General features: G+C 57.7%; 4 protein-coding genes across 4 annotated transcripts; all 4 read right to left on the bottom strand.

Annotated features, from left to right (window-relative positions):
- Window positions 1–116: 116 nt before the first annotated feature.
- On the bottom strand, window positions 117–1,579 carry LOC307066246 (metallothionein-1E-like; the record flags this gene model as incomplete). Its single annotated transcript, XM_079723354.1, has 3 exons — window positions 117–208; window positions 914–979; window positions 1,552–1,579. 3 exons carry the CDS (start codon window positions 1,577–1,579, stop codon window positions 117–119), a joined length of 186 nt encoding a protein of 61 aa, XP_079579480.1.
- Window positions 1,580–5,460: 3,881 nt separating this feature from the next.
- Window positions 5,461–6,924, bottom strand: LOC307066153 (metallothionein-1E-like; the record flags this gene model as incomplete). Its single annotated transcript, XM_079723250.1, has 3 exons — window positions 5,461–5,552; window positions 6,259–6,324; window positions 6,897–6,924. The coding sequence occupies 3 exons, from the start codon at window positions 6,922–6,924 to the stop codon at window positions 5,461–5,463; spliced, it is 186 nt and encodes a 61-aa protein (XP_079579376.1).
- A 3,882-nt stretch (window positions 6,925–10,806) lies between these two features.
- On the bottom strand, window positions 10,807–12,410 carry LOC307066095 (metallothionein-1E; the record flags this gene model as incomplete). The annotated part of the gene is made up of 3 exons (XM_079723181.1): window positions 10,807–10,898; window positions 11,605–11,670; window positions 12,383–12,410. The coding sequence occupies 3 exons, from the start codon at window positions 12,408–12,410 to the stop codon at window positions 10,807–10,809; spliced, it is 186 nt and encodes a 61-aa protein (XP_079579307.1).
- Window positions 12,411–15,495: 3,085 nt separating this feature from the next.
- Window positions 15,496–22,706, bottom strand: LOC307065960 (metallothionein-1E; the record flags this gene model as incomplete). Its single annotated transcript, XM_079722985.1, has 3 exons — window positions 15,496–15,587; window positions 16,293–16,358; window positions 22,679–22,706. 3 exons carry the CDS (start codon window positions 22,704–22,706, stop codon window positions 15,496–15,498), a joined length of 186 nt encoding a protein of 61 aa, XP_079579111.1.
- Between the last annotated feature and the right edge of the window lie 1,301 nt (window positions 22,707–24,007).

The raw sequence follows: 24,007 nt of genomic DNA, 5'->3' as shown, positions 1-24,007 counted from the left end.
TATTACAACTCACATATTTCATAGGAAAGGGAATGTAGCAATCAAGTCAGAGTTGTATAAAAACACAGGTCGGCCCGTGGTCCTCCATTGACACCTGGGGCAGGCTCTCCGCGACATCAGGCACAGCAGCTGCACTTGTCCGAGGCCCCTTTGCAGACGCAGCCCTGGGCACACTTGGCGCAGCCCACGGGGCAGCAGGAGCAGCAGCCTGGGGAGGCAAGGGCAGCGTGCAGTCGGACCACGCGTTGTCCACAACCACCCTTCCCAACACCAGGCCTGGCCCCAGCCGCCCTCAGGCCCAGACCCTGAGTTTACGATGGTGTCCTCTGTCCTGAGATAATTGCTCTCAGGCACTAGGTTCAGGTTGCCTGCCCCATCTGTGCCCAGGACAGGGCACAGCGCCTTGGACAGACAGTGAGCAGGGCCTCTGGGGCAAGAGAAAGCCGGCCCCCAGCACCACCAGTGATGTGAGCCACGTCCTCAGGATCAAAGTGGAGGCAAACCCCTCACAGAGTAGCTCCCGCTCGGGATAGGGAAGCTCTGGGTTGCTTCGACAGGAAGGGGCTGCACCAGGTCCGAGAAGCCACACAGGGTCACTCGCTCATGTCCCTACAGTGCTTCAGTCCCTGGGAGGATTCAGAAGCGGGCCTCAGGAGGCAGGAGGACTAGTTCTAGTGACAGGTCTGAGGTTGTTTGTTGGTGACCCGTCTGGGCCTCAGTCTCCCTGTTCTCTAGTGCGCGCCTGGGTCTCGGTCACGTCGAAGGCGATTCCAGCTCTGATTGGGAATCCCTTTCTGGTGAGGAGGGTGCCGGGAAGTTTGGTCTCTCTCCTGCTCCTGCCTGCTGAGCTCTGGGCTCCCTCCTCGCACTCAGCCCACACCCCGCATTCCCAGAGAAGGCCCCGCACACTCACTCTTCTTGCAGGACGTGCATCTGCAGGCCTTGCAGGTGCAGGAGCCAGCGCAGCTGCAGGAGCCGCCTGCCAGGAAGGGAAAGGCCAGCAGTGAGCAGGGAGAGGGATGCAGGAGCTACAGCAGACGGTCAGCAATGCCTCCCTGAGCCCTCCTCCGTCAGGACCCAGTCCTGGGAGCTCGTGTCCACTCAGGCGGATAGAGAAGCCCCAGCTCGTCTCTTCTGGTCCAAGGAGAGTAGGTCCCCTCCTGATGGGACTCCACAGGGAAGGTCCCAGGCTCCAGACCCAGCCCAGGGTGACTGGGGCCGGGGGCCAGGGCCCATGGCCTGAACCCCAAAGAGGCAGTGTCCCCTCCTCCCATCCAGTCCTGGCAGCTCCGAGGCCTCCTCCAAACACTGGGTCCCGGTCTAGCAATCCCCTGACCAGCTGGGTGACCTCAATCAGGACAGCCTGGAGCCCCCGTGACCTCAGTGTTAACAGAGAGGCAAAGGGAGACTGACCTGCTCCCAGGGGCCTGGCTCCCAAGAAAGCCCCGGACCCGTGACAGGAGTCCTCCTGAGCTCAAACTCAAAACCCTCCCTTGTCGTCCTGTGCCTGGGAAGGGGGCATCCTAAGGCTCAAAGCCAGGGCTCCCTTACCAGTGGGGCAGGAGCACTTGGGGTCCATCTGGAGGAGAAGTGAGGCCCGAGGTCCAAAGCAAGGGGCGAAGCGGCTGCACGGGTCCGGTGGGGGCCGTGTGGGAGCGAGGAGCCCGGGGGCTCAGTTATAGGCCGAGGAGGCGGCCCGGGCGCAGAGGCCCCGCCCCCGCCTTGCACGCGCCCCGCGGGTCCGCGCCCGCGCCCACGCCCGCGCCGTCCGCATCGCCCTCGGCGCCCTGGGCCGGGCTGTGAGCAACAGGCGGGGCCGAGCGCAGGATTCCACTTCGGTGCCGGCTGGAGCGTAGGAACCGGGTGCCGTGCGGTAAGCGGTGTCCCAGCCCCCTGGCCGCCCCTTCCCAATGTGCCCGACGGGAGCAGCCACCCTGTTGGCGGGTTGTGCAGGAATCCAGCTCCCGCGTCCTCCGGTCTTCCCCGCCCCGGGCCCCGCGCCGCCGGCCTGCGGGTCGCCGTTTCCTGCAGCCTGAGAACAGCCCCCGCCTCCCGCTCGTGTCCCTGGCTTGGCTGGAGCCGGGGAGCGGTGTCAGAGACGGCAGGCGTATGTGACCCTCACCACCGTTTCGCCCAGCCCATGTGTCCCCAGGCGTTGCCAGCCCCGGTCCCCACCACGGTCCTTTGGAAGCACGTTTCCGGTACCGTCTCCTGGAACGGCAGCGCGGTGAACATTGCCTTCAGCCGCTAGTCCTCCTCACTTGTGTTTTCCTTTCCTGGAGGGATCATGGCTCATTTCGGCGGGGGCTTCTTTGCCTAAACTTTCCAGGGGGGCTCCTCACTGTAGCCGGTCCACCCCACGCCAGGGTGGAGGTTCCCTAATCATGGGATGCTCCCCAGGGACGGCGTCATTGTAGGTGATAGGCAGCCCTGGCGTTAAATAACAAAGCGAGACAAGTGGATAGTTCCCTTTGAGTAGTCCCGACAGTTACTCACCGTGGAGTCCAGGCCAAGCCTTGTTAATCACTTTTGCTCTTTGAACTGTCACACCAACCGGGAAGGGAGATCCTAGTCAGGAGCCCGTTTCCCAAAGGCCAAAGTACCTACAGTACAAGGAGGCTCCGGAGGCAGGCACACGGTGCTGGGGAGTGGTGCCCTGCTTCTGTGCTTTTGTCGCTTCGCAGCTGAGAGAGGGAGTCAGTGAGAAAGCTCCCCTTTGGCGCAGAGCTGTGTCCTCAGCCCGTCTCTACCATGTCCAGCTCAATCCTGGGGGCGACCAGAGTGACAGAATAGGAATGGATTTATGACTTTGTGGCTACCTTCTGACTCTCTCCTTCAGTAGTGCTCAAGAGGTTTCTTTTGGTATAACGTATTTCGGAAAATCGCTGAAAAGAGAATGGTAAGGAAATCCTGATGCAGGTGACAGCAGAAATGGCAGGATCCTTCTGTATGTGTTAGGAGGACACCGACTGTGTTACTCACGGCTTTCTACCTGTAGTGTCAACGGCTCTTTGCGTGAAGGCAGGATAACCCTCTCAGGGGAACTGGTCCCAGGCTCACAGGGTTGATGAGGACGGCCCAGAGCACAGAGCTAAACACACCATCCTTGCTTGCGTGTCTGGAAGGAGGACAATGTCTCCTAGGCTAATGATAACAAATAAATAAAGAGATAAATAAATGAATCGGTGGTACGATAGATTACTCCCTGAGTGCCCAGTATGTTCTGACCTTCTTTGCATGTATTCAATTCTGTAATCCCGAGAGCCAGACACTGTTATTTTGCCCTTTAGAGCAGAGGAGACTGAGCCAGAGAGAGGTTATGTCACAGGGCTATGTGTGACACAGATGGGACTGGCCCTCCTGCAGGCTGACTGCAGCCCCCCGCCCAACCGGACACCATGTCATCCCATGAAAGGTGAGAACACTGAACACCTGGCACAGAGGCAGCAGTGGGAAAGCCCTGAGCTGGCAGTCAGAGCCCTCTGCACAGCTCTGTGACCTCTGTGGGCTTCAGCCTCCCACCTCTGCAGCCAGGAGCACAGCTGGACTGTCTCCGAAGACCCTTGCAGCCCTGAAAAAGGAGAGGCCGGATTCAGCCTCCAGTGATGTCATAACCGGCCCCATGTGGCCGGGAGGTGAGACAGCTGTGGTGTAGGTGTAGTCCTCTGAGTATAGGCTGTGTGCCCTTGGGTAAGTTGCTTAACCTCTCTGCAATTGGCACCATCACTCCAGACCTTGCAGGTTCACTGAGTCTGTGCAAATGCTGTGGCGGTGACTCGTTCCATGGGGCTTGTTGGAGAACATCCCTACGCCCTCTGGCACTGGATAAGCAAGGTTCCTATCCACCTCTGCCCTCACCATGAGCTTGCTTGCAAACCAGGGAGCCTTTCTCCAGGAGCTTGTTGGGAGCTCAAGGATTCTCTGTGCACAAATGTCAGTGTGGAGAGAGCGATCATAAAGGACACCGTTCGGGAAGCCCGAGCTAGGAGCCAGGCCACTATCTGGCTTATTCCCCCTCATTGAAATTAATCTTTTTTATCGAAAGGAGGAAATGAAATCTCAGAGAGTATCAGTGACTTGCCAGGTCAGGAAGTGGCATGCTGGCTGTGAACCCGAGTGCCTGACACCAACACCCACGCACGCAGAACGGGCCGGCTCCCGAAATGCCCCCTTCACACAGGGCACCTGTGGGCAATCTTGCTCCTGACTTCTGAGCCACGTGTCTCCTCTTTCTCTCCGAGTGCCCATCAACTAGGAATTCCCTCCCCAGACCGCCAGGGGGCGCAACACCTGAACTATATTACCTGTTCCCTCAGCACACACTTCTTGCTAATAAACAGCACCAGGCCCTCCGCACTGCAGCACCACCATCACTCTGCAGAGGAACACATGAAGTCCTTCTTCTGAAAGCAAGTCTCAGGGAAACAGCTGGGAAATTCCCACCAAATTCAAATCACTATCGGGGTGTCAAGTAGCCACGGGCTGCATTTGAGGGAAGGGAAGATGTCAGCCTGATCTAGGGAGGACCTTGCGAAGATTCAGAGCCAAGGCCCTGCAGGGAGCTGTCACGGGTGGCGAGTGTCCTGTCAGTAGCCCTGGGCAAGCCAAGACTGATGTTCCCTGTGGGGAGGCAGGGGGCAGGGCTGCTCCGGGCGTGTGTGGTCCGCACAGTGGGGCATCTGTGAAGCGTTCCCAGGACTCGGGCACACCTTCCATGTAAGTGCAGCATATGAAAGCGTCCAGCTTTCAGAATTGCTCCTCCACGTATGAGGGTGATTTGACGTGTTGAAGGGAAAAATGGGTGTCACATATAGTGTCCTTTTACATTTTATCTTAGCGATTCTTTTTACTGACCAGGGTTAAAACTGTGGCCGAAAATACAAATAGGTCTTTCCAGGGTGTTTTAGACGCCAGTCCCGTGTAGAAGTCAAACAAGAGGGGTGTGGGATTCCATCCCCTCTGGGTACTTTTCCAGGCTCTCATCACCGAGGACTGAGTTTGGCAGGGGCCCCCAGAGAAGGAAAATGAGAAATGGACAACGTTCTCTACAATCCATACTCGTAAGGGGAATAGAGGGAGTGTGTCCTCTGTGTGTCCAGTGCCCTATGTCATCTGGCGAGGTTTTCATTTGGAGCTGAGAAACTGAAGCTCAACTTAACCTAAGGGGCTAAGACGCTCCGTGTGCGTGTGTTTTGGGGGGTGGGGGGGTACTCTTTGGTCCAGAGCCGAGGTCTCTGCACGTCCAGTCCAGTTCCCCACGCCAGCCCTGATGGGCACGGCATCTCTTTGTTCAAGACAGGCAAAGGAAGACAGAGCCAGAATAAAGTCAACAACTTTTATTACAACTCACATATTTCACAGAAAAAGGAATGTAGCGTCAGGTCCGCTTGTATGAAAAACGGTAAAATGCAGGTTTGTCCTGGTTGCTCTGTTGACACCCGGGGCAGGCTCTCCGCGACATCAGGCACAGCAGCTGCACTTGTCCGAGGCCCCTTTGCAGACGCAGCCCTGGGCACACTTGGCGCAGCCCACGGGGCAGCAGGAGCAGCAGCCTGGGGAGGCAAGGGCAGCGTGCAGTCGGACCACGCGTTGTCCGCAACCACCCTTCCCAACAGCAGGCCTGGCCCCAGCCGCCCTCAGGCCCAGACCCTGAGTTTACGATGGTGTCCTCTGTCCTGAGATAATTGCTCTCAGGCACTAGGTTCAGGTTGCCTGCCCCATCTGTGCCCGGGACAGGGCACAGCGCCTTGGAGAGACACTGAGCAGGGCCTCTGGGGACAAGACAAAGCCAGCCCCCAGCACCACCAGTGATGTGAGCCACGTCCTCAGGATCAAAGTGGAGGCAAACCCCTCACAGAGCAGCTCCCGCTCGGGATAGGGAGGCTCTGGGCTGCTTCGACAGGAAGGGGCTGCACCAGGTCCGAGAAGCCACACAGGGTCACTCGTTCATGTCCCTACAGTGCTTCAGTCCCTGGGAGGATTCAGAAGCGTGACTCAGGAGGGAGGAGGACTAGTTCTAGTGACAGGTCTGAGGTTGTTTGTTGGTGACCCGTCTGGGCCTCAGTCTCCCTGTTCTCTAGTGCGCGCCTGGGTCTCGGTCATGTCGAAGGCGATTCCAGCTCTGACTGGGAATCCCTTCCTGGTGAGGGGGGTGCCGGGAAGTTTGGTCACTGTCCTGCTCCTGCCTGCTGAGCTCTGGGCTCCCTCCTCGCACTCAGCCCACACCCCGCATTGCCAGAGAAGGCCCCGCACACTCACTCTTCTTGCAGGAGGTGCATCTGCAGGCCTTGCAGGTGCAGGAGCCAGCGCAGCTGCAGGAGCCGCCTGCCAGGAAGGGAAAGGCCAGCAGTGAGCAGGGAGAGGGATGCAGGAGCTACAGCAGACGGTCAGCAATGCCTCCCTGAGCCCTCCTCCGTCAGGACCCAGTCCTGGGAGCTCGTGTCCACTCAGGCGGATAGAGAAGCCCCAGCTCGTCTCTTCTGGTCCAAGGAGAGTAGGTCCCCTCCTGATGGGACTCCACAGGGAAGGTCCCAGGCTCCAGACCCAGCCCAGGCTGACTGGGGCCGGGGGCCAGGGCCCATGGCCTGAACCCCAAAGAGGCAGTGTCCCCTCCTCCCATCCAGTCCTGGCAGCTCCGAGGCCTCCTCCAAACACTGGGTCCCGGTCTAGCAATCCCCTGACCAGCTGGGTGACCTCAATCAGGACAGCCTGGAGCCCCCGTGACCTCAGTGTTAACAGAGAGGCAAAGGGAGACTGACCTGCTCCCAGGGGCCTGGCTCCCAAGAAAGCCCCGGACCCGTGACAGGAGTCCTCCTGAGCTCAAACTCAAAACCCTCCCTTGTCGTCCTGTGCCTGGGAAGGGGGCATCCTAAGGCTCAAAGCCAGGGCTCCCTTACCAGTGGGGCAGGAGCACTTGGGGTCCATCTGGAGGAGAAGTGAGGCCCGAGGTCCAAAGCAAGGGGCGAAGCGGCTGCACGGGTCCGGTGGGGGCCGTGTGGGAGCGAGGAGCCCGGGGGCTCAGTTATAGGCCGAGGAGGCGGCCCGGGCGCAGAGGCCCCGCCCCCGCCTTGCACGCGCCCCGCGGGTCCGCGCCCGCGCCCACGCCCGCGCCGTCCGCATCGCCCTCGGCGCCCTGGGCCGGGCTGTGAGCAACAGGCGGGGCCGAGCGCAGGATTCCACTTCGGTGCCGGCTGGAGCGTAGGAACCGGGTGCCGTGCGGTAAGCGGTGTCCCAGCCCCCTGGCCGCCCCTTCCCAATGTGCCCGACGGGAGCAGCCACCCTGTTGGCGGGTTGTGCAGGAATCCAGCTCCCGCGTCCTCCGGTCTTCCCCGCCCCGGGCCCCGCGCCGCCGGCCTGCGGGTCGCCGTTTCCTGCAGCCTGAGAACAGCCCCCGCCTCCCGCTCGTGTCCCTGGCTTGGCTGGAGCCGGGGAGCGGTGTCAGAGACGGCAGGCGTATGTGACCCTCACCACCGTTTCGCCCAGCCCATGTGTCCCCAGGCGTTGCCAGCCCCGGTCCCCACCACGGTCCTTTGGAAGCACGTTTCCGGTACCGTCTCCTGGAACGGCAGCGCGGTGAACATTGCCTTCAGCCGCTAGTCCTCCTCACTTGTGTTTTCCTTTCCTGGAGGGATCATGGCTCATTTCGGCGGGGGCTTCTTTGCCTAAACTTTCCAGGGGGGCTCCTCACTGTAGCCGGTCCACCCCACGCCAGGGTGGAGGTTCCCTAATCATGGGATGCTCCCCAGGGACGGCGTCATTGTAGGTGATAGGCAGCCCTGGCGTTAAATAACAAAGCGAGACAAGTGGATAGTTCCCTTTGAGTAGTCCCGACAGTTACTCACCGTGGAGTCCAGGCCAAGCCTTGTTAATCACTTTTGCTCTTTGAACTGTCACACCAACCGGGAAGGGAGATCCTAGTCAGGAGCCCGTTTCCCAAAGGCCAAAGTACCTACAGTACAAGGAGGCTCCGGAGGCAGGCACACGGTGCTGGGGAGTGGTGCCCTGCTTCTGTGCTTTTGTCGCTTCGCAGCTGAGAGAGGGAGTCAGTGAGAAAGCTCCCCTTTGGCGCAGAGCTGTGTCCTCAGCCCGTCTCTACCATGTCCAGCTCAATCCTGGGGGCGACCAGAGTGACAGAATAGGAATGGATTTATGACTTTGTGGCTACCTTCTGACTCTCTCCTTCAGTAGTGCTCAAGAGGTTTCTTTTGGTATAACGTATTTCGGAAAATCGCTGAAAAGAGAATGGTAAGGAAATCCTGATGCAGGTGACAGCAGAAATGGCAGGATCCTTCTGTATGTGTTAGGAGGACACCGACTGTGTTACTCACGGCTTTCTACCTGTAGTGTCAACGGCTCTTTGCGTGAAGGCAGGATAACCCTCTCAGGGGAACTGGTCCCAGGCTCACAGGGTTGATGAGGACGGCCCAGAGCACAGAGCTAAACACACCATCCTTGCTTGCGTGTCTGGAAGGAGGACAATGTCTCCTAGGCTAATGATAACAAATAAATAAAGAGATAAATAAATGAATCGGTGGTACGATAGATTACTCCCTGAGTGCCCAGTATGTTCTGACCTTCTTTGCATGTATTCAATTCTGTAATCCCGAGAGCCAGACACTGTTATTTTGCCCTTTAGAGCAGAGGAGACTGAGCCAGAGAGAGGTTATGTCACAGGGCTATGTGTGACACAGATGGGACTGGCCCTCCTGCAGGCTGACTGCAGCCCCCCGCCCAACCGGACACCATGTCATCCCATGAAAGGTGAGAACACTGAACACCTGGCACAGAGGCAGCAGTGGGAAAGCCCTGAGCTGGCAGTCAGAGCCCTCTGCACAGCTCTGTGACCTCTGTGGGCTTCAGCCTCCCACCTCTGCAGCCAGGAGCACAGCTGGACTGTCTCCGAAGACCCTTGCAGCCCTGAAAAAGGAGAGGCCGGATTCAGCCTCCAGTGATGTCATAACCGGCCCCATGTGGCCGGGAGGTGAGACAGCTGTGGTGTAGGTGTAGTCCTCTGAGCATAGGCTGTGTGCCCTTGGGTAAGTTGCTTAACCTCTCTGCAATTGGCACCATCACTCCAGACCTTGCAGGTTCACTGAGTCTGTGCAAATGCTGTGGCGGTGACTCGTTCCATGGGGCTTGTTGGAGAACATCCCTACGCCCTCTGGCACTGGATAAGCAAGGTTCCTATCCACCTCTGCCCTCACCATGAGCTTGCTTGCAAACCAGGGAGCCTTTCTCCAGGAGCTTGTTGGGAGCTCAAGGATTCTCTGTGCACAAATGTCAGTGTGGAGAGAGCGATCATAAAGGACACCGTTCGGGAAGCCCGAGCTAGGAGCCAGGCCACTATCTGGCTTATTCCCCCTCATTGAAATTAATCTTTTTTATCGAAAGGAGGAAATGAAATCTCAGAGAGTATCAGTGACTTGCCAGGTCAGGAAGTGGCATGCTGGCTGTGAACCCGAGTGCCTGACACCAACACCCACGCACGCAGAACGGGCCGGCTCCCGAAATGCCCCCCTTCACACAGGGCACCTGTGGGCAATCTTGCTCCTGACTTCTGAGCCACGTGTCTCCTCTTTCTCTCCGAGTGCCCATCAACTAGGAATTCCCTCCCCAGACCGCCAGGGGGCGCAACACCTGAACTATATTACCTGTTCCCTCAGCACACACTTCTTGCTAATAAACAGCACCAGGCCCTCCGCACTGCAGCACCACCATCACTCTGCAGAGGAACACATGAAGTCCTTCTTCTGAAAGCAAGTCTCAGGGAAACAGCTGGGAAATTCCCACCAAATTCAAATCACTATCGGGGTGTCAAGTAGCCACGGGCTGCATTTGAGGGAAGGGAAGATGTCAGCCTGATCTAGGGAGGACCTTGCGAAGATTCAGAGCCAAGGCCCTGCAGGGAGCTGTCACGGGTGGCGAGTGTCCTGTCAGTAGCCCTGGGCAAGCCAAGACTGATGTTCCCTGTGGGGAGGCAGGGGGCAGGGCTGCTCCGGGCGTGTGTGGTCCGCACAGTGGGGCATCTGTGAAGCGTTCCCAGGACTCGGGCACACCTTCCATGTAAGTGCAGCATATGAAAGCGTCCAGCTTTCAGAATTGCTCCTCCACGTATGAAGGTGATTTGACGTGTTGAAGGGAAAAATGGGTGTCACATATAGTGTCCTTTTACATTTTATCTTAGCGATTCTTTTTACTGACCAGGGTTAAAACTGTGGCCGAAAATACAAATAGGTCTTTCCAGGGTGTTTTAGACGCCAGTCCCGTGTAGAAGTCAAACAAGAGGGGTGTGGGATTCCATCCCCTCTGGGTACTTTTCCAGGCTCTCATCACCGAGGACTGAGTTTGGCAGGGGCCCCCAGAGAAGGAAAATGAGAAATGGACAACGTTCTCTGCAATCCATACTCGTAAGGGGAATAGAGGGAGTGTGTCCTCTGTGTGTCCAGTGCCCTATGTCATCTGGCGAGGCTTTCATTTGGAGCTGAGAAACTGAAGCTCAACTTAACCTAAGGGGCTAAGACGCTCCGTGTGCGTGTGTTTTGGGGGGTGGGGGGGTACTCTTTGGTCCAGAGCCGAGGTCTCTGCACGTCCAGTCCAGTTCCCCACGCCAGCCCTGATGGGCACGGCATCTCTTTGTTCAAGACAGACAAAGGAAGACAGAGCCAGAATAAAGTCAACAACTTTTATTACAACTCACATATTTCACAGAAAAAGGAATGTAGCGTCAGGTCCGCTTGTATGAAAAACGGTAAAATGCAGGTTTGTCCTGGTTGCTCTGTTGACACCCGGGGCAGGCTCTCCGCGACATCAGGCACAGCAGCTGCACTTGTCCGAGGCCCCTTTGCAGACGCAGCCCTGGGCACACTTGGCGCAGCCCACGGGGCAGCAGGAGCAGCAGCCTGGGGAGGCAAGGGCAGCGTGCAGTCGGACCACGCGTTGTCCGCAACCACCCTTCCCAACAGCAGGCCTGGCCCCAGCCGCCCTCAGGCCCAGACCCTGAGTTTACGATGGTGTCCTCTGTCCTGAGATAATTGCTCTCAGGCACTAGGTTCAGGTTGCCTGCCCCATCTGTGCCCGGGACAGGGCACAGCGCCTTGGAGAGACACTGAGCAGGGCCTCTGGGGACAAGACAAAGCCAGCCCCCAGCACCACCAGTGATGTGAGCCACGTCCTCAGGATCAAAGTGGAGGCAAACCCCTCACAGAGCAGCTCCCGCTCGGGATAGGGAGGCTCTGGGCTGCTTCGACAGGAAGGGGCTGCACCAGGTCCGAGAAGCCACACAGGGTCACTCGTTCATGTCCCTACAGTGCTTCAGTGCCTGGGAGGATTCAGAAGCGTGACTCAGGAGGGAGGAGGACTAGTTCTAGTGACAGGTCTGAGGTTGTTTGTTGGTGACCCGTCTGGGCCTCAGTCTCCCTGTTCTCTAGTGCGCGCCTGGGTCTCGGTCATGTCGAAGGCGATTCCAGCTCTGACTGGGAATCCCTTCCTGGTGAGGGGGGTGCCGGGAAGTTTGGTCACTGTCCTGCTCCTGCCTGCTGAGCTCTGGGCTCCCTCCTCGCACTCAGCCCACACCCCGCATTGCCAGAGAAGGCCCCGCACACTCACTCTTCTTGCAGGAGGTGCATCTGCAGGCCTTGCAGGTGCAGGAGCCAGCGCAGCTGCAGGAGCCGCCTGCCAGGAAGGGAAAGGCCAGCAGTGAGCAGGGAGAGGGATGCAGGAGCTACAGCAGACGGTCAGCAATGCCTCCCTGAGCCCTCCTCCTCCGTCAGGACGCGGCCCTGGGAGCTCGTGTCCACTCAGGCGGATAGAGAAGCCCCAGCTCGTGTCTTCTGGTCCAAGGAGAGTAGGTCCCCTCCTGATGGGACTCCACAGGGAAGGTCCCAGGCTCCAGACCCAGCCCAGGCTGACTGGGGCCGGGGGCCAGGGCCCATGGCGTGAACCCCAAAGAGGCAGTGTCCCCTCCTCCCATCAAGTCCTGGCAGCTCCGAGGCCTCCTCCAAACCCTGGGTCTAGCAATTCCGTGACCTGCTGGGTGACCTCAACAAAGGCAGTCTTGAGCCTCTGTACCCCCCATTCAAAAATAGAGGCTGGAAATCTCTGGCGATCTAGTGGTTACGGGACAGCGCTCTCACTTCCTAGTGTCTGGGTTCCGTCCCCGGTCAGGGAACTAAGCTCCCACAAGCTGAGTGGTACAGCCAAAAAACAAAAAACAAAAAATAGATTAAAAAAATGCTGTCGCTGCCCTGGCTGGGAAGAAAGCACTGGGTGAACCGTGGCCGTCCACTTGTGCTCAAATTGAAACTTCTTCCTCATCTAACCCCAGGGACACTGTGTCCTGGGCTGAGAAGCGGGCATCCAAGGCCCAGAGCCAGGGGTTCCTTACCAGTGGGGCAGGAGCAGTTGGGGTCCATTTGGAGCCAAGGCGAGGCCGGGGGTAGAAAGCAAGCGGCCAAGAGGCCCGTGAGCTGGTGGGAGGCGTGTCGAGCCTAGGAGCCTGCTTGCAGTGTTTGTACCCAGAGGAGGCGGCCCGGGCGCAGAGGTCCCACCCCCTCCTTGCACCCGCCCCGCGGATCTGCGCCCGCCCCGCCCGCAGCGCCGGGGGCCCGGCCGTGAGCAACCCCTGGGGCCGAGACAGGATTCTCCCAGTGTACGTGGGTCCGCTCTGCGCACGGAGAGCCGTATTTGGTGCCTGCTCGCCGGTAGGGACTGTTTGCCAGGAGGTGCGCGGTGTCCTAGCCTCCCTGTCCGCCCCTCCCGATTTTCCCGAGGGCGGCAGCCACCTTGTTCCGGGATTTTCCAGCAAGCCAGCCTCTGTATCCTCGCTGTCTTCCCCACCACCGGCCCCCGCGCTGTTGTCTTCAGGTTCCCCCTTTCCGGAGCCCGTGTGCAACCCTAGTCTCGCGCTCCCGTCCCAGGCATGGCTGGATCCTGGGAGTTGTGTGCAGAGAGCGGCGGTGGATGTGACCTTCACCACCAATCCTCCGACTCCCTCTTCCCCCACCATTTCCTGTCCTGGTCCCCACGATGGTCCTTAGGCAGCGTTTCTCTAACGTTTCTCCGTAAGAGCACCGCGACCAACTCAGGCCTCTGCCTCCCATCCTTCCTTCTTTTCTGCACTACTGAATGGATGGATGGGCACACTTGTCCCTGTGCTCCTGGCCTAAACTTGGCAGGGGATTTCCTGATCCTAGCCAGTCCACCCTGCACCAGGATGGAGGTTCCCAAAGGATGAGATCCCACCCCGTGGAAGGGATCATTGTAAGTGATGGGCAGACCTGGCATTAAATAGCAAAGCATGACAAGTGGTTATTTCCCTTTCAGTATTCAGCAGTGGGAAGGGCACTGAGCAGGCAGTCACATCCCTCTGCATAGCTCTGTGACCTCTCTGGACTTTAGTCTCCCATCTCTGCAGCCAGAAGCACAACTAGACTGTCTGAAAGGACACTTCCAGCTCTGAGTAATGATAGGCAGGACTCAGCCTTCAGTGACCTCCTAATCAGCGACCTTTGGCAAGGAGGTGAGACAGCCTTGCTATAGCTTCAGACCTCTGAATATGATCTGTGTGCCCTTAGGCAGGTTGCTGAAACTCTGGGTAGCTGGCGCAATCATTCCAGCCCCTGCAGGTTCACTGTGTTACTGGTTCAATATAGATCAAGTGATAGGAAGGGTGGGCATTGATTTTGTGTTTCTCCAAATGGTGTGGCAGCATTTTATCCTGGGGGGGGGGGGGCTATTGCAGGGCATCCACACTCCCCCTGCCAGTGGATCAGTAAATTTGCAATCAAACCTTAACCTCCAGCCTGGAGTGATGCTTGCAAAACCATGAGCCTTTCCCCAAGAGCTTGTTGGAATTCAGCAAGATTGTGTCCCAGTAAAGTCACTGTGAACAGAAGCATCCTAATAGACAGAGTTTATTAAGCCCTAGTGAGGAGCTAGGCCACTCTCAATACCACACAGGGATATCATCTCCTTTTTATAGGAAATGGAGACTTAGAGAGGTCGAGCGACTCATTTAGGATACGCGGCTGGTAAGGGCCACTGTGGTCTGTGAACCAAGACTGCCTGACACCAGCACCCACGCACCCAGCACAGGCTGGCTCCTGAAATCCCCTCTTCACACAGGACACCTGTGGGTGAGTGTGGTCCTGACACTTGGGCCACGTGACTCGTCTTTCTCTTTGACTTTCCATCAAATAGCAAATCCCTCCAGAAGTTGTCAGGAGGACCAGCTCTCGCCATTATTTACAGGTCACTCAGCGCCTCACTCCTTCCTAGTAAATACCACCACCACGTTGTAAATGCAGAATCTGACACTACCCTGCACAGGCAGACATGAAGTCCTTCATCTGGAACCAATTTCCAGGTACTCTGCCTCTTGTTGGGAAGTGGCTGGGCATTACCTACAAATTCCTAGTCACTTTGTGGTTTCCAGTAGCCAAGGGCTGGATTTTGAAGGCAGCGTTCAGCCTGACCTAAAGGAACTTCCAAAGATTCAGAGCCAACTCACCACAGGGAGCTCTCAGGGGTAGCAGGTGTCCTCTCACTGGCACTGGGCCAGCCGAGACGGATGTTCCCTGTGGGGATGGTGGGAAGAGCTACTTCAGGTGTGGGTGATCCACACAGTGGGGCGTTTGAAAGTGTTTTCCGTGTTCAACATACTCCTTTGATGAACTCATGGTTTTTTTTTTAATAATTGAAGTGTAGCTGATTTACAATATTGTGTTAGTTTCAGGTGAACAAACATGTTTTTACTTTTTAAATTTTTCCTGTACTACTCTGATCCTCATACATTTATTCAAATTTATTGAATCAACAATTGGGTTTTGTATTTTGTGTCCTTTGAAATTTTTCTTAGTAGTTCACTTAATTTTATTTTACCAAAGTTTAGGTTTGTGACGTTAGAAAATAAAAACCACAGCTAGAAAATTCACACATCTTTCAGTGCGGGGAGTTTGAGACTTCCAGGTAGGGATTCAGGTAACTGGAGGTGTGATTCCAACTTCTTTAGAGTCTATGAAGCCTAAAATCTATGAGGACGTGAAGTTAGCCAGGGAAATCAGAGGATGGGAAATGAGGCATGGAGAAGTCACCAACCCTTGCCATGCCACGAACCCTTGCCATGAGAATGGAGGGGACCTTGTATCTGCTCAACACCCTTAGAGCATCTGGTCTAATGCTCTTCCATTTTACGGAAGATGAACCCAGTGAGGGAGTGTGGCTTGTCTTAGGCACTCAGTTTGTGAGGGACTCACATTTTGTTCCAGTACCCAAGTCTCTGCACTTCTCATCCAGTCTCCTACACCAGCCCTGGTGTAGGGCAGGAGCCCTTATTCCCAATGCACAGAAAAAAGAGCCGAGTCGGAAGAGTGTCAACAGCTTTTATTACAACTCACATATTTCATAGGAAAGGGAATGTAGCAATCAAGTCAGAGTTGTATAAAAACACAGGTCGGCCCGTGGTCCTCCATTGACACCTGGGGCAGGCTCTCCGCGACATCAGGCACAGCAGCTGCACTTGTCCGAGGCCCCTTTGCAGACGCAGCCCTGGGCACACTTGGCGCAGCCCACGGGGCAGCAGGAGCAGCAGCCTGGGGAGGCAAGGGCAGCGTGCAGTCGGACCACGCGTTGTCCACAACCACCCTTCCCAACACCAGGCCTGGCCCCAGCCGCCCTCAGGCCCAGACCCTGAGTTTACGATGGTGTCCTCTGTCCTGAGATAATTGCTCTCAGGCACTAGGTTCAGGTTGCCTGCCCCATCTGTGCCCAGGACAGGGCACAGCGCCTTGGACAGACAGTGAGCAGGGCCTCTGGGGCAAGAGAAAGCCGGCCCCCAGCACCACCAGTGATGTGAGCCACGTCCTCAGGATCAAAGTGGAGGCAAACCCCTCACAGAGTAGCTCCCGCTCGGGATAGGGAAGCTCTGGGTTGCTTCGACAGGAAGGGGCTGCACCAGGTCCGAGAAGCCACACAGGGTCACTCGCTCATGTCCCTACAGTGCTTCAGTCCCTGGGAGGATTCAGAAGCGGGCCTCAGGAGGCAGGAGGACTAGTTCTAGTGACAGGTCTGAGGTTGTTTGTTGGTGACCCGTCTGGGCCTCAGTCTCCCTGTTCTCTAGTGCGCGCCTGGGTCTCGGTCACGTCGAAGGCGATTCCAGCTCTGATTGGGAATCCCTTTCTGGTGAGGAGGGTGCCGGGAAGTTTGGTCTCTCTCCTGCTCCTGCCTGCTGAGCTCTGGGCTCCCTCCTCGCACTCAGCCCACACCCCGCATTCCCAGAGAAGGCCCCGCACACTCACTCTTCTTGCAGGACGTGCATCTGCAGGCCTTGCAGGTGCAGGAGCCAGCGCAGCTGCAGGAGCCGCCTGCCAGGAAGGGAAAGGCCAGCAGTGAGCAGGGAGAGGGATGCAGGAGCTACAGCAGACGGTCAGCAATGCCTCCCTGAGCCCTCCTCCGTCAGGACCCAGTCCTGGGAGCTCGTGTCCACTCAGGCGGATAGAGAAGCCCCAGCTCGTCTCTTCTGGTCCAAGGAGAGTAGGTCCCCTCCTGATGGGACTCCACAGGGAAGGTCCCAGGCTCCAGACCCAGCCCAGGGTGACTGGGGCCGGGGGCCAGGGCCCATGGCCTGAACCCCAAAGAGGCAGTGTCCCCTCCTCCCATCCAGTCCTGGCAGCTCCGAGGCCTCCTCCAAACACTGGGTCCCGGTCTAGCAATCCCCTGACCAGCTGGGTGACCTCAATCAGGACAGCCTGGAGCCCCCGTGACCTCAGTGTTAACAGAGAGGCAAAGGGAGACTGACCTGCTCCCAGGGGCCTGGCTCCCAAGAAAGCCCCGGACCCGTGACAGGAGTCCTCCTGAGCTCAAACTCAAAACCCTCCCTTGTCGTCCTGTGCCTGGGAAGGGGGCATCCTAAGGCTCAAAGCCAGGGCTCCCTTACCAGTGGGGCAGGAGCACTTGGGGTCCATCTGGAGGAGAAGTGAGGCCCGAGGTCCAAAGCAAGGGGCGAAGCGGCTGCACGGGTCCGGTGGGGGCCGTGTGGGAGCGAGGAGCCCGGGGGCTCAGTTATAGGCCGAGGAGGCGGCCCGGGCGCAGAGGCCCCGCCCCCGCCTTGCACGCGCCCCGCGGGTCCGCGCCCGCGCCCGCGCCCGCGCCCGCGCCCACGCCCGCGCCGTCCGCAGCGCCCTCAGCGCCCTGGGCCGGGCTGTGAGCAACAGGCGGGGCCGAGCGCACGATTCCACTTCGGTGCCGGCTGGAGCGGAGGAACCGGGTGCCGTGCGGTAAGCGGTGTCCCAGCCCCCTGGCCGCCCCTTCCCAATGTGCCCGACGGGAGCAGCCACCCTGTTGGCGGGTTGTGCAGGAATCCAGCTCCCGCGTCCTCCGGTCTTCCCCGCCCCGGGCCCCGCGCCGCCGGCCTGCGGGTCGCCGTTTCCTGCAGCCTGAGAACAGCCCCCGCCTCCCGCTCGTGTCCCTGGCTTGGCTGGAGCCGGGGAGCGGTGTCAGAGACGGCAGGCGTATGTGACCCTCACCACCGTTTCGCCCAGCCCATGTGTCCCCAGGCGTTGCCAGCCCCGGTCCCCACCACGGTCCTTTGGAAGCACGTTTCCGGTACCGTCTCCTGGAACGGCAGCGCGGTGAACATTGCCTTCAGCCGCTAGTCCTCCTCACTTGTGTTTTCCTTTCCTGGAGGGATCATGGCTCATTTCGGCGGGGGCTTCTTTGCCTAAACTTTCCAGGGGGGCTCCTCACTGTAGCCGGTCCACCCCACGCCAGGGTGGAGGTTCCCTAATCATGGGATGCTCCCCAGGGACGGCGTCATTGTAGGTGATAGGCAGCCCTGGCGTTAAATAACAAAGCGAGACAAGTGGATAGTTCCCTTTGAGTAGTCCCGACAGTTACTCACCGTGGAGTCCAGGCCAAGCCTTGTTAATCACTTTTGCTCTTTGAACTGTCACACCAACCGGGAAGGGAGATCCTAGTCAGGAGCCCGTTTCCCAAAGGCCAAAGTACCTACAGTACAAGGAGGCTCCGGAGGCAGGCACACGGTGCTGGGGAGTGGTGCCCTGCTTCTGTGCTTTTGTCGCTTCGCAGCTGAGAGAGGGAGTCAGTGAGAAAGCTCCCCTTTGGCGCAGAGCTGTGTCCTCAGCCCGTCTCTACCATGTCCAGCTCAATCCTGGGGGCGACCAGAGTGACAGAATAGGAATGGATTTATGACTTTGTGGCTACCTTCTGACTCTCTCCTTCAGTAGTGCTCAAGAGGTTTCTTTTGGTATAACGTATTTCGGAAAATCGCTGAAAAGAGAATGGTAAGGAAATCCTGATGCAGGTGACAGCAGAAATGGCAGGATCCTTCTGTATGTGTTAGGAGGACACCGACTGTGTTACTCACGGCTTTCTACCTGTAGTGTCAACGGCTCTTTGCGTGAAGGCAGGATAACCCTCTCAGGGGAACTGGTCCCAGGCTCACAGGGTTGATGAGGACGGCCCAGAGCACAGAGCTAAACACACCATCCTTGCTTGCGTGTCTGGAAGGAGGACAATGTCTCCTAGGCTAATGATAACAAATAAATAAAGAGATAAATAAATGAATCGGTGGTACGATAGATTACTCCCTGAGTGCCCAGTATGTTCTGACCTTCTTTGCATGTATTCAATTCTGTAATCCCGAGAGCCAGACACTGTTATTTTGCCCTTTAGGGCAGAGGAGACTGAGCCAGAGAGAGGTTATGTCACAGGGCTATGTGTGACACAGATGGGACTGGCCCTCCTGCAGGCTGACTGCAGCCCCCCGCCCAACCGGACACCATGTCATCCCATGAAAGGTGAGAACACTGAACACCTGGCACAGAGGCAGCAGTGGGAAAGCCCTGAGCTGGCAGTCAGAGCCCTCTGCACAGCTCTGTGACCTCTGTGGGCTTCAGCCTCCCACCTCTGCAGCCAGGAGCACAGCTGGACTGTCTCCGAAGACCCTTGCAGCCCTGAAAAAGGAGAGGCCGGATTCAGCCTCCAGTGATGTCATAACCGGCCCCATGTGGCCGGGAGGTGAGACAGCTGTGGTGTAGGTGTAGTCCTCTGAGCATAGGCTGTGTGCCCTTGGGTAAGTTGCTTAACCTCTCTGCAATTGGCACCATCACTCCAGACCTTGCAGGTTCACTGAGTCTGTGCAAATGCTGTGGCGGTGACTCGTTCCATGGGGCTTGTTGGAGAACATCCCTACGCCCTCTGGCACTGGATAAGCAAGGTTCCTATCCACCTCTGCCCTCACCATGAGCTTGCTTGCAAACCAGGGAGCCTTTCTCCAGGAGCTTGTTGGGAGCTCAAGGATTCTCTGTGCACAAATGTCAGTGTGGAGAGAGCGATCATAAAGGACACCGTTCGGGAAGCCCGAGCTAGGAGCCAGGCCACTATCTGGCTTATTCCCCCTCATTGAAATTAATCTTTTTTATCGAAAGGAGGAAATGAAATCTCAGAGAGTATCAGTGACTTGCCAGGTCAGGAAGTGGCATGCTGGCTGTGAACCCGAGTGCCTGACACCAACACCCACGCACGCAGAACGGGCCGGCTCCCGAAATGCCCCCCTTCACACAGGGCACCTGTGGGCAATCTTGCTCCTGACTTCTGAGCCACGTGTCTCCTCTTTCTCTCCGAGTGCCCATCAACTAGGAATTCCCTCCCCAGACCGCCAGGGGGCGCAACACCTGAACTATATTACCTGTTCCCTCAGCACACACTTCTTGCTAATAAACAGCACCAGGCCCTCCGCACTGCAGCACCACCATCACTCTGCAGAGGAACACATGAAGTCCTTCTTCTGAAAGCAAGTCTCAGGGAAACAGCTGGGAAATTCCCACCAAATTCAAATCACTATCGGGGTGTCAAGTAGCCACGGGCTGCATTTGAGGGAAGGGAAGATGTCAGCCTGATCTAGGGAGGACCTTGCGAAGATTCAGAGCCAAGGCCCTGCAGGGAGCTGTCACGGGTGGCGAGTGTCCTGTCAGTAGCCCTGGGCAAGCCAAGACTGATGTTCCCTGTGGGGAGGCAGGGGGCAGGGCTGCTCCGGGCGTGTGTGGTCCGCACAGTGGGGCATCTGTGAAGCGTTCCCAGGACTCGGGCACACCTTCCATGTAAGTGCAGCATATGAAAGCGTCCAGCTTTCAGAATTGCTCCTCCACGTATGAAGGTGATTTGACGTGTTGAAGGGAAAAATGGGTGTCACATATAGTGTCCTTTTACATTTTATCTTAGCGATTCTTTTTACTGACCAGGGTTAAAACTGTGGCCGAAAATACAAATAGGTCTTTCCAGGGTGTTTTAGACGCCAGTCCCGTGTAGAAGTCAAACAAGAGGGGTGTGGGATTCCATCCCCTCTGGGTACTTTTCCAGGCTCTCATCACCGAGGACTGAGTTTGGCAGGGGCCCCCAGAGAAGGAAAATGAGAAATGGACAACGTTCTCTGCAATCCATACTCGTAAGGGGAATAGAGGGAGTGTGTCCTCTGTGTGTCCAGTGCCCTATGTCATCTGGCGAGGCTTTCATTTGGAGCTGAGAAACTGAAGCTCAACTTAACCTAAGGGGCTAAGACGCTCCGTGTGCGTGTGTTTTGGGGGGTGGGGGGGTACTCTTTGGTCCAGAGCCGAGGTCTCTGCACGTCCAGTCCAGTTCCCCACGCCAGCCCTGATGGGCACGGCGTCTCTTTGTTCAAGACAGACAAAGGAAGACAGAGCCAGAATAAAGTCAACAACTTTTTTTTTTGTTTGTTTTGTTGTTTTTTTTTTGTTTTTTTTTTTTGCGGTATGCGGGCCTCTCACTGTTGTGGCCTCTCCCGTTGCGGAGCGCAGGCTCCGGACGCGCAGGCTCAGCGGCCATGGCTCACGGGCCCAGCCGCTCCGCGGCATATGGGATCCTCCCGGACCGGGGCACGAGCCCGTATCCCCTGCATCGGCAGGCGGACTCTCAACCACTGCGCCACCAGGGAGGCCCCAACAACTTTTATTACAACTCACATATATCACAGGAAAAGAAATGTAGCGTCAGGTCCGCTTGTATGAAAAACGGTAAAATGCAGGTTTGTCCTGGTTGCTCTGTTGACACCCGGGGCAGGCTCTCCGCGACATCAGGCACAGCAGCTGCACTTGTCCGAGGCCCCTTTGCAGACGCAGCCCTGGGCACACTTGGCGCAGCCCACGGGGCAGCAGGAGCAGCAGCCTGGGGAGGCAAGGGCAGCGTGCAGTCGGACCACGCGTTGTCCGCAACCACCCTTCCCAACAGCAGGCCTGGCCCCAGCGCCCTCAGGCCCAGACCCTGAGTTTACGATGGTGTCCTCTGTCCTGAGATAATTGCTCTCAGGCACTAGGTTCAGGTTGCCTGCCCCATCTGTGCCCGGGACAGGGCACAGCGCCTTGGAGAGACACTGAGCAGGGCCTCTGGGGACAAGACAAAGCCAGCCCCCAGCACCACCAGTGATGTGAGCCACGTCCTCAGGATCAAAGTGGAGGCAAACCCCTCACAGAGCAGCTCCCGCTCGGGATAGGGAGGCTCTGGGCTGCTTCGACAGGAAGGGGCTGCACCAGGTCCGAGAAGCCACACAGGGTCACTCGTTCATGTCCCTACAGTGCTTCAGTCCCTGGGAGGATTCAGAAGCGTGACTCAGGAGGGAGGAGGACTAGTTCTAGTGACAGGTCTGAGGTTGTTTGTTGGTGACCCGTCTGGGCCTCAGTCTCCCTGTTCTCTAGTGCGCGCCTGGGTCTCGGTCATGTCGAAGGCGATTCCAGCTCTGACTGGGAATCCCTTCCTGGTGAGGGGGGTGCCGGGAAGTTTGGTCACTGTCCTGCTCCTGCCTGCTGAGCTCTGGGCTCCCTCCTCGCACTCAGCCCACACCCCGCATTGCCAGAGAAGGCCCCGCACACTCACTCTTCTTGCAGGAGGTGCATCTGCAGGCCTTGCAGGTGCAGGAGCCAGCGCAGCTGCAGGAGCCGCCTGCCAGGAAGGGAAAGGCCAGCAGTGAGCAGGGAGAGGGATGCAGGAGCTACAGCAGACGGTCAGCAATGCCTCCCTGAGCCCTCCTCCTCCATCAGGACGCGGCCCTGGGAGCTCGTGTCCACTCAGGCGGATAGAGAAGCCCCAGCTCGTGTCTTCTGGTCCAAGGAGAGTAGGTCCCCTCCTGATGGGACTCCACAGGGAAGGTCCCAGGCTCCAGACCCAGCCCAGGCTGACTGGGGCCGGGGGCCAGGGCCCATGGCGTGAACCCCAAAGAGGCAGTGTCCCCTCCTCCCATCAAGTCCTGGCAGCTCCGAGGCCTCCTCCAAACCCTGGGTCTAGCAATTCCGTGACCTGCTGGGTGACCTCAACAAAGGCAGTCTTGAGCCTCTGTACCCCCCATTCAAAAATAGAGGCTGGAACTCTCTGGCGATCTAGTGGTTAGGGGACAGCGCTCTCACTTCCTAGTGTCTGGGTTCCGTCCCCGGTCAGGGAACTAAGCTCCCACAAGCTGAGTGGTACAGCCAAAAAACAAAAAACAAAAAATAGATTAAAAAAATGCTGTCGCTGCCCTGGCTGGGAAGAAAGCACTGGGTGAACCGTGGCCGTCCACTTGTGCTCAAATTGAAACTTCTTCCTCGTCTAACCCCAGGGACACTGTGTCCTGGGCTGAGAAGCGGGCATCCAAGGCCCAGAGCCAGGGGTTCCTTACCAGTGGGGCAGGAGCAGTTGGGGTCCATTTGGAGCCAAGGCGAGGCCGGGGGTAGAAAGCAAGCGGCCAAGAGGCCCGTGAGCTGGTGGGAGGCGTGTCGAGCCTAGGAGCCTGCTTGCAGTGTTTGTACCCAGAGGAGGCGGCCCGGGCGCAGAGGTCCCACCCCCTCCTTGCACCCGCCCCGCGGATCTGCGCCCGCCCCGCCCGCAGCGCCGGGGGCCCGGCCGTGAGCAACCCCTGGGGCCGAGACAGGATTCTCCCAGTGTACGTGGGTCCGCTCTGCGCACGGAGAGCCGTATTTGGTGCCTGCTCGCCGGTAGGGACTGTTTGCCAGGAGGTGCGCGGTGTCCTAGCCTCCCTGTCCGCCCCTCCCGATTTTCCCGAGGGCGGCAGCCACCTTGTTCCGGGATTTTCCAGCAAGCCAGCCTCTGTATCCTCGCTGTCTTCCCCACCACCGGCCCCCGCGCTGTTGTCTTCAGGTTCCCCCTTTCCGGAGCCCGTGTGCAACCCTAGTCTCGCGCTCCCGTCCCAGGCATGGCTGGATCCTGGGAGTTGTGTGCAGAGAGCGGCGGTGGATGTGACCTTCACCACCAATCCTCCGACTCCCTCTTCCCCCACCATTTCCTGTCCTGGTCCCCACGATGGTCCTTAGGCAGCGTTTCTCTAACGTTTCTCCGTAAGAGCACCGCGACCAACTCAGGCCTCTGCCTCCCATCCTTCCTTCTTTTCTGCACTACTGAATGGATGGATGGGCACACTTGTCCCTGTGCTCCTGGCCTAAACTTGGCAGGGGATTTCCTGATCCTAGCCAGTCCACCCTGCACCAGGATGGAGGTTCCCAAAGGATGAGATCCCACCCCGTGGAAGGGATCATTGTAAGTGATGGGCAGACCTGGCATTAAATAGCAAAGCATGACAAGTGGTTATTTCCCTTTCAGTATTCAGCAGTGGGAAGGGCACTGAGCAGGCAGTCACATCCCTCTGCATAGCTCTGTGACCTCTCTGGACTTTAGTCTCCCATCTCTGCAGCCAGAAGCACAACTAGACTGTCTGAAAGGACACTTCCAGCTCTGAGTAATGATAGGCAGGACTCAGCCTTCAGTGACCTCCTAATCAGCGACCTTTGGCAAGGAGGTGAGACAGCCTTGCTATAGCTTCAGACCTCTGAATATGATCTGTGTGCCCTTAGGCAGGTTGCTGAAACTCTGGGTAGCTGGCGCAATCATTCCAGCCCCTGCAGGTTCACTGTGTTACTGGTTCAATATAGATCAAGTGATAGGAAGGGTGGGCATTGATTTTGTGTTTCTCCAAATGGTGTGGCAGCATTTT

Source organism: Hyperoodon ampullatus (assembly GCF_949752795.1).
Source record: "Hyperoodon ampullatus genome assembly, chromosome: 18".
Lineage (NCBI taxonomy): Eukaryota > Metazoa > Chordata > Mammalia > Artiodactyla > Ziphiidae > Hyperoodon > Hyperoodon ampullatus.
This window is presented reverse-complemented; position numbering and strand designations above follow the sequence as displayed.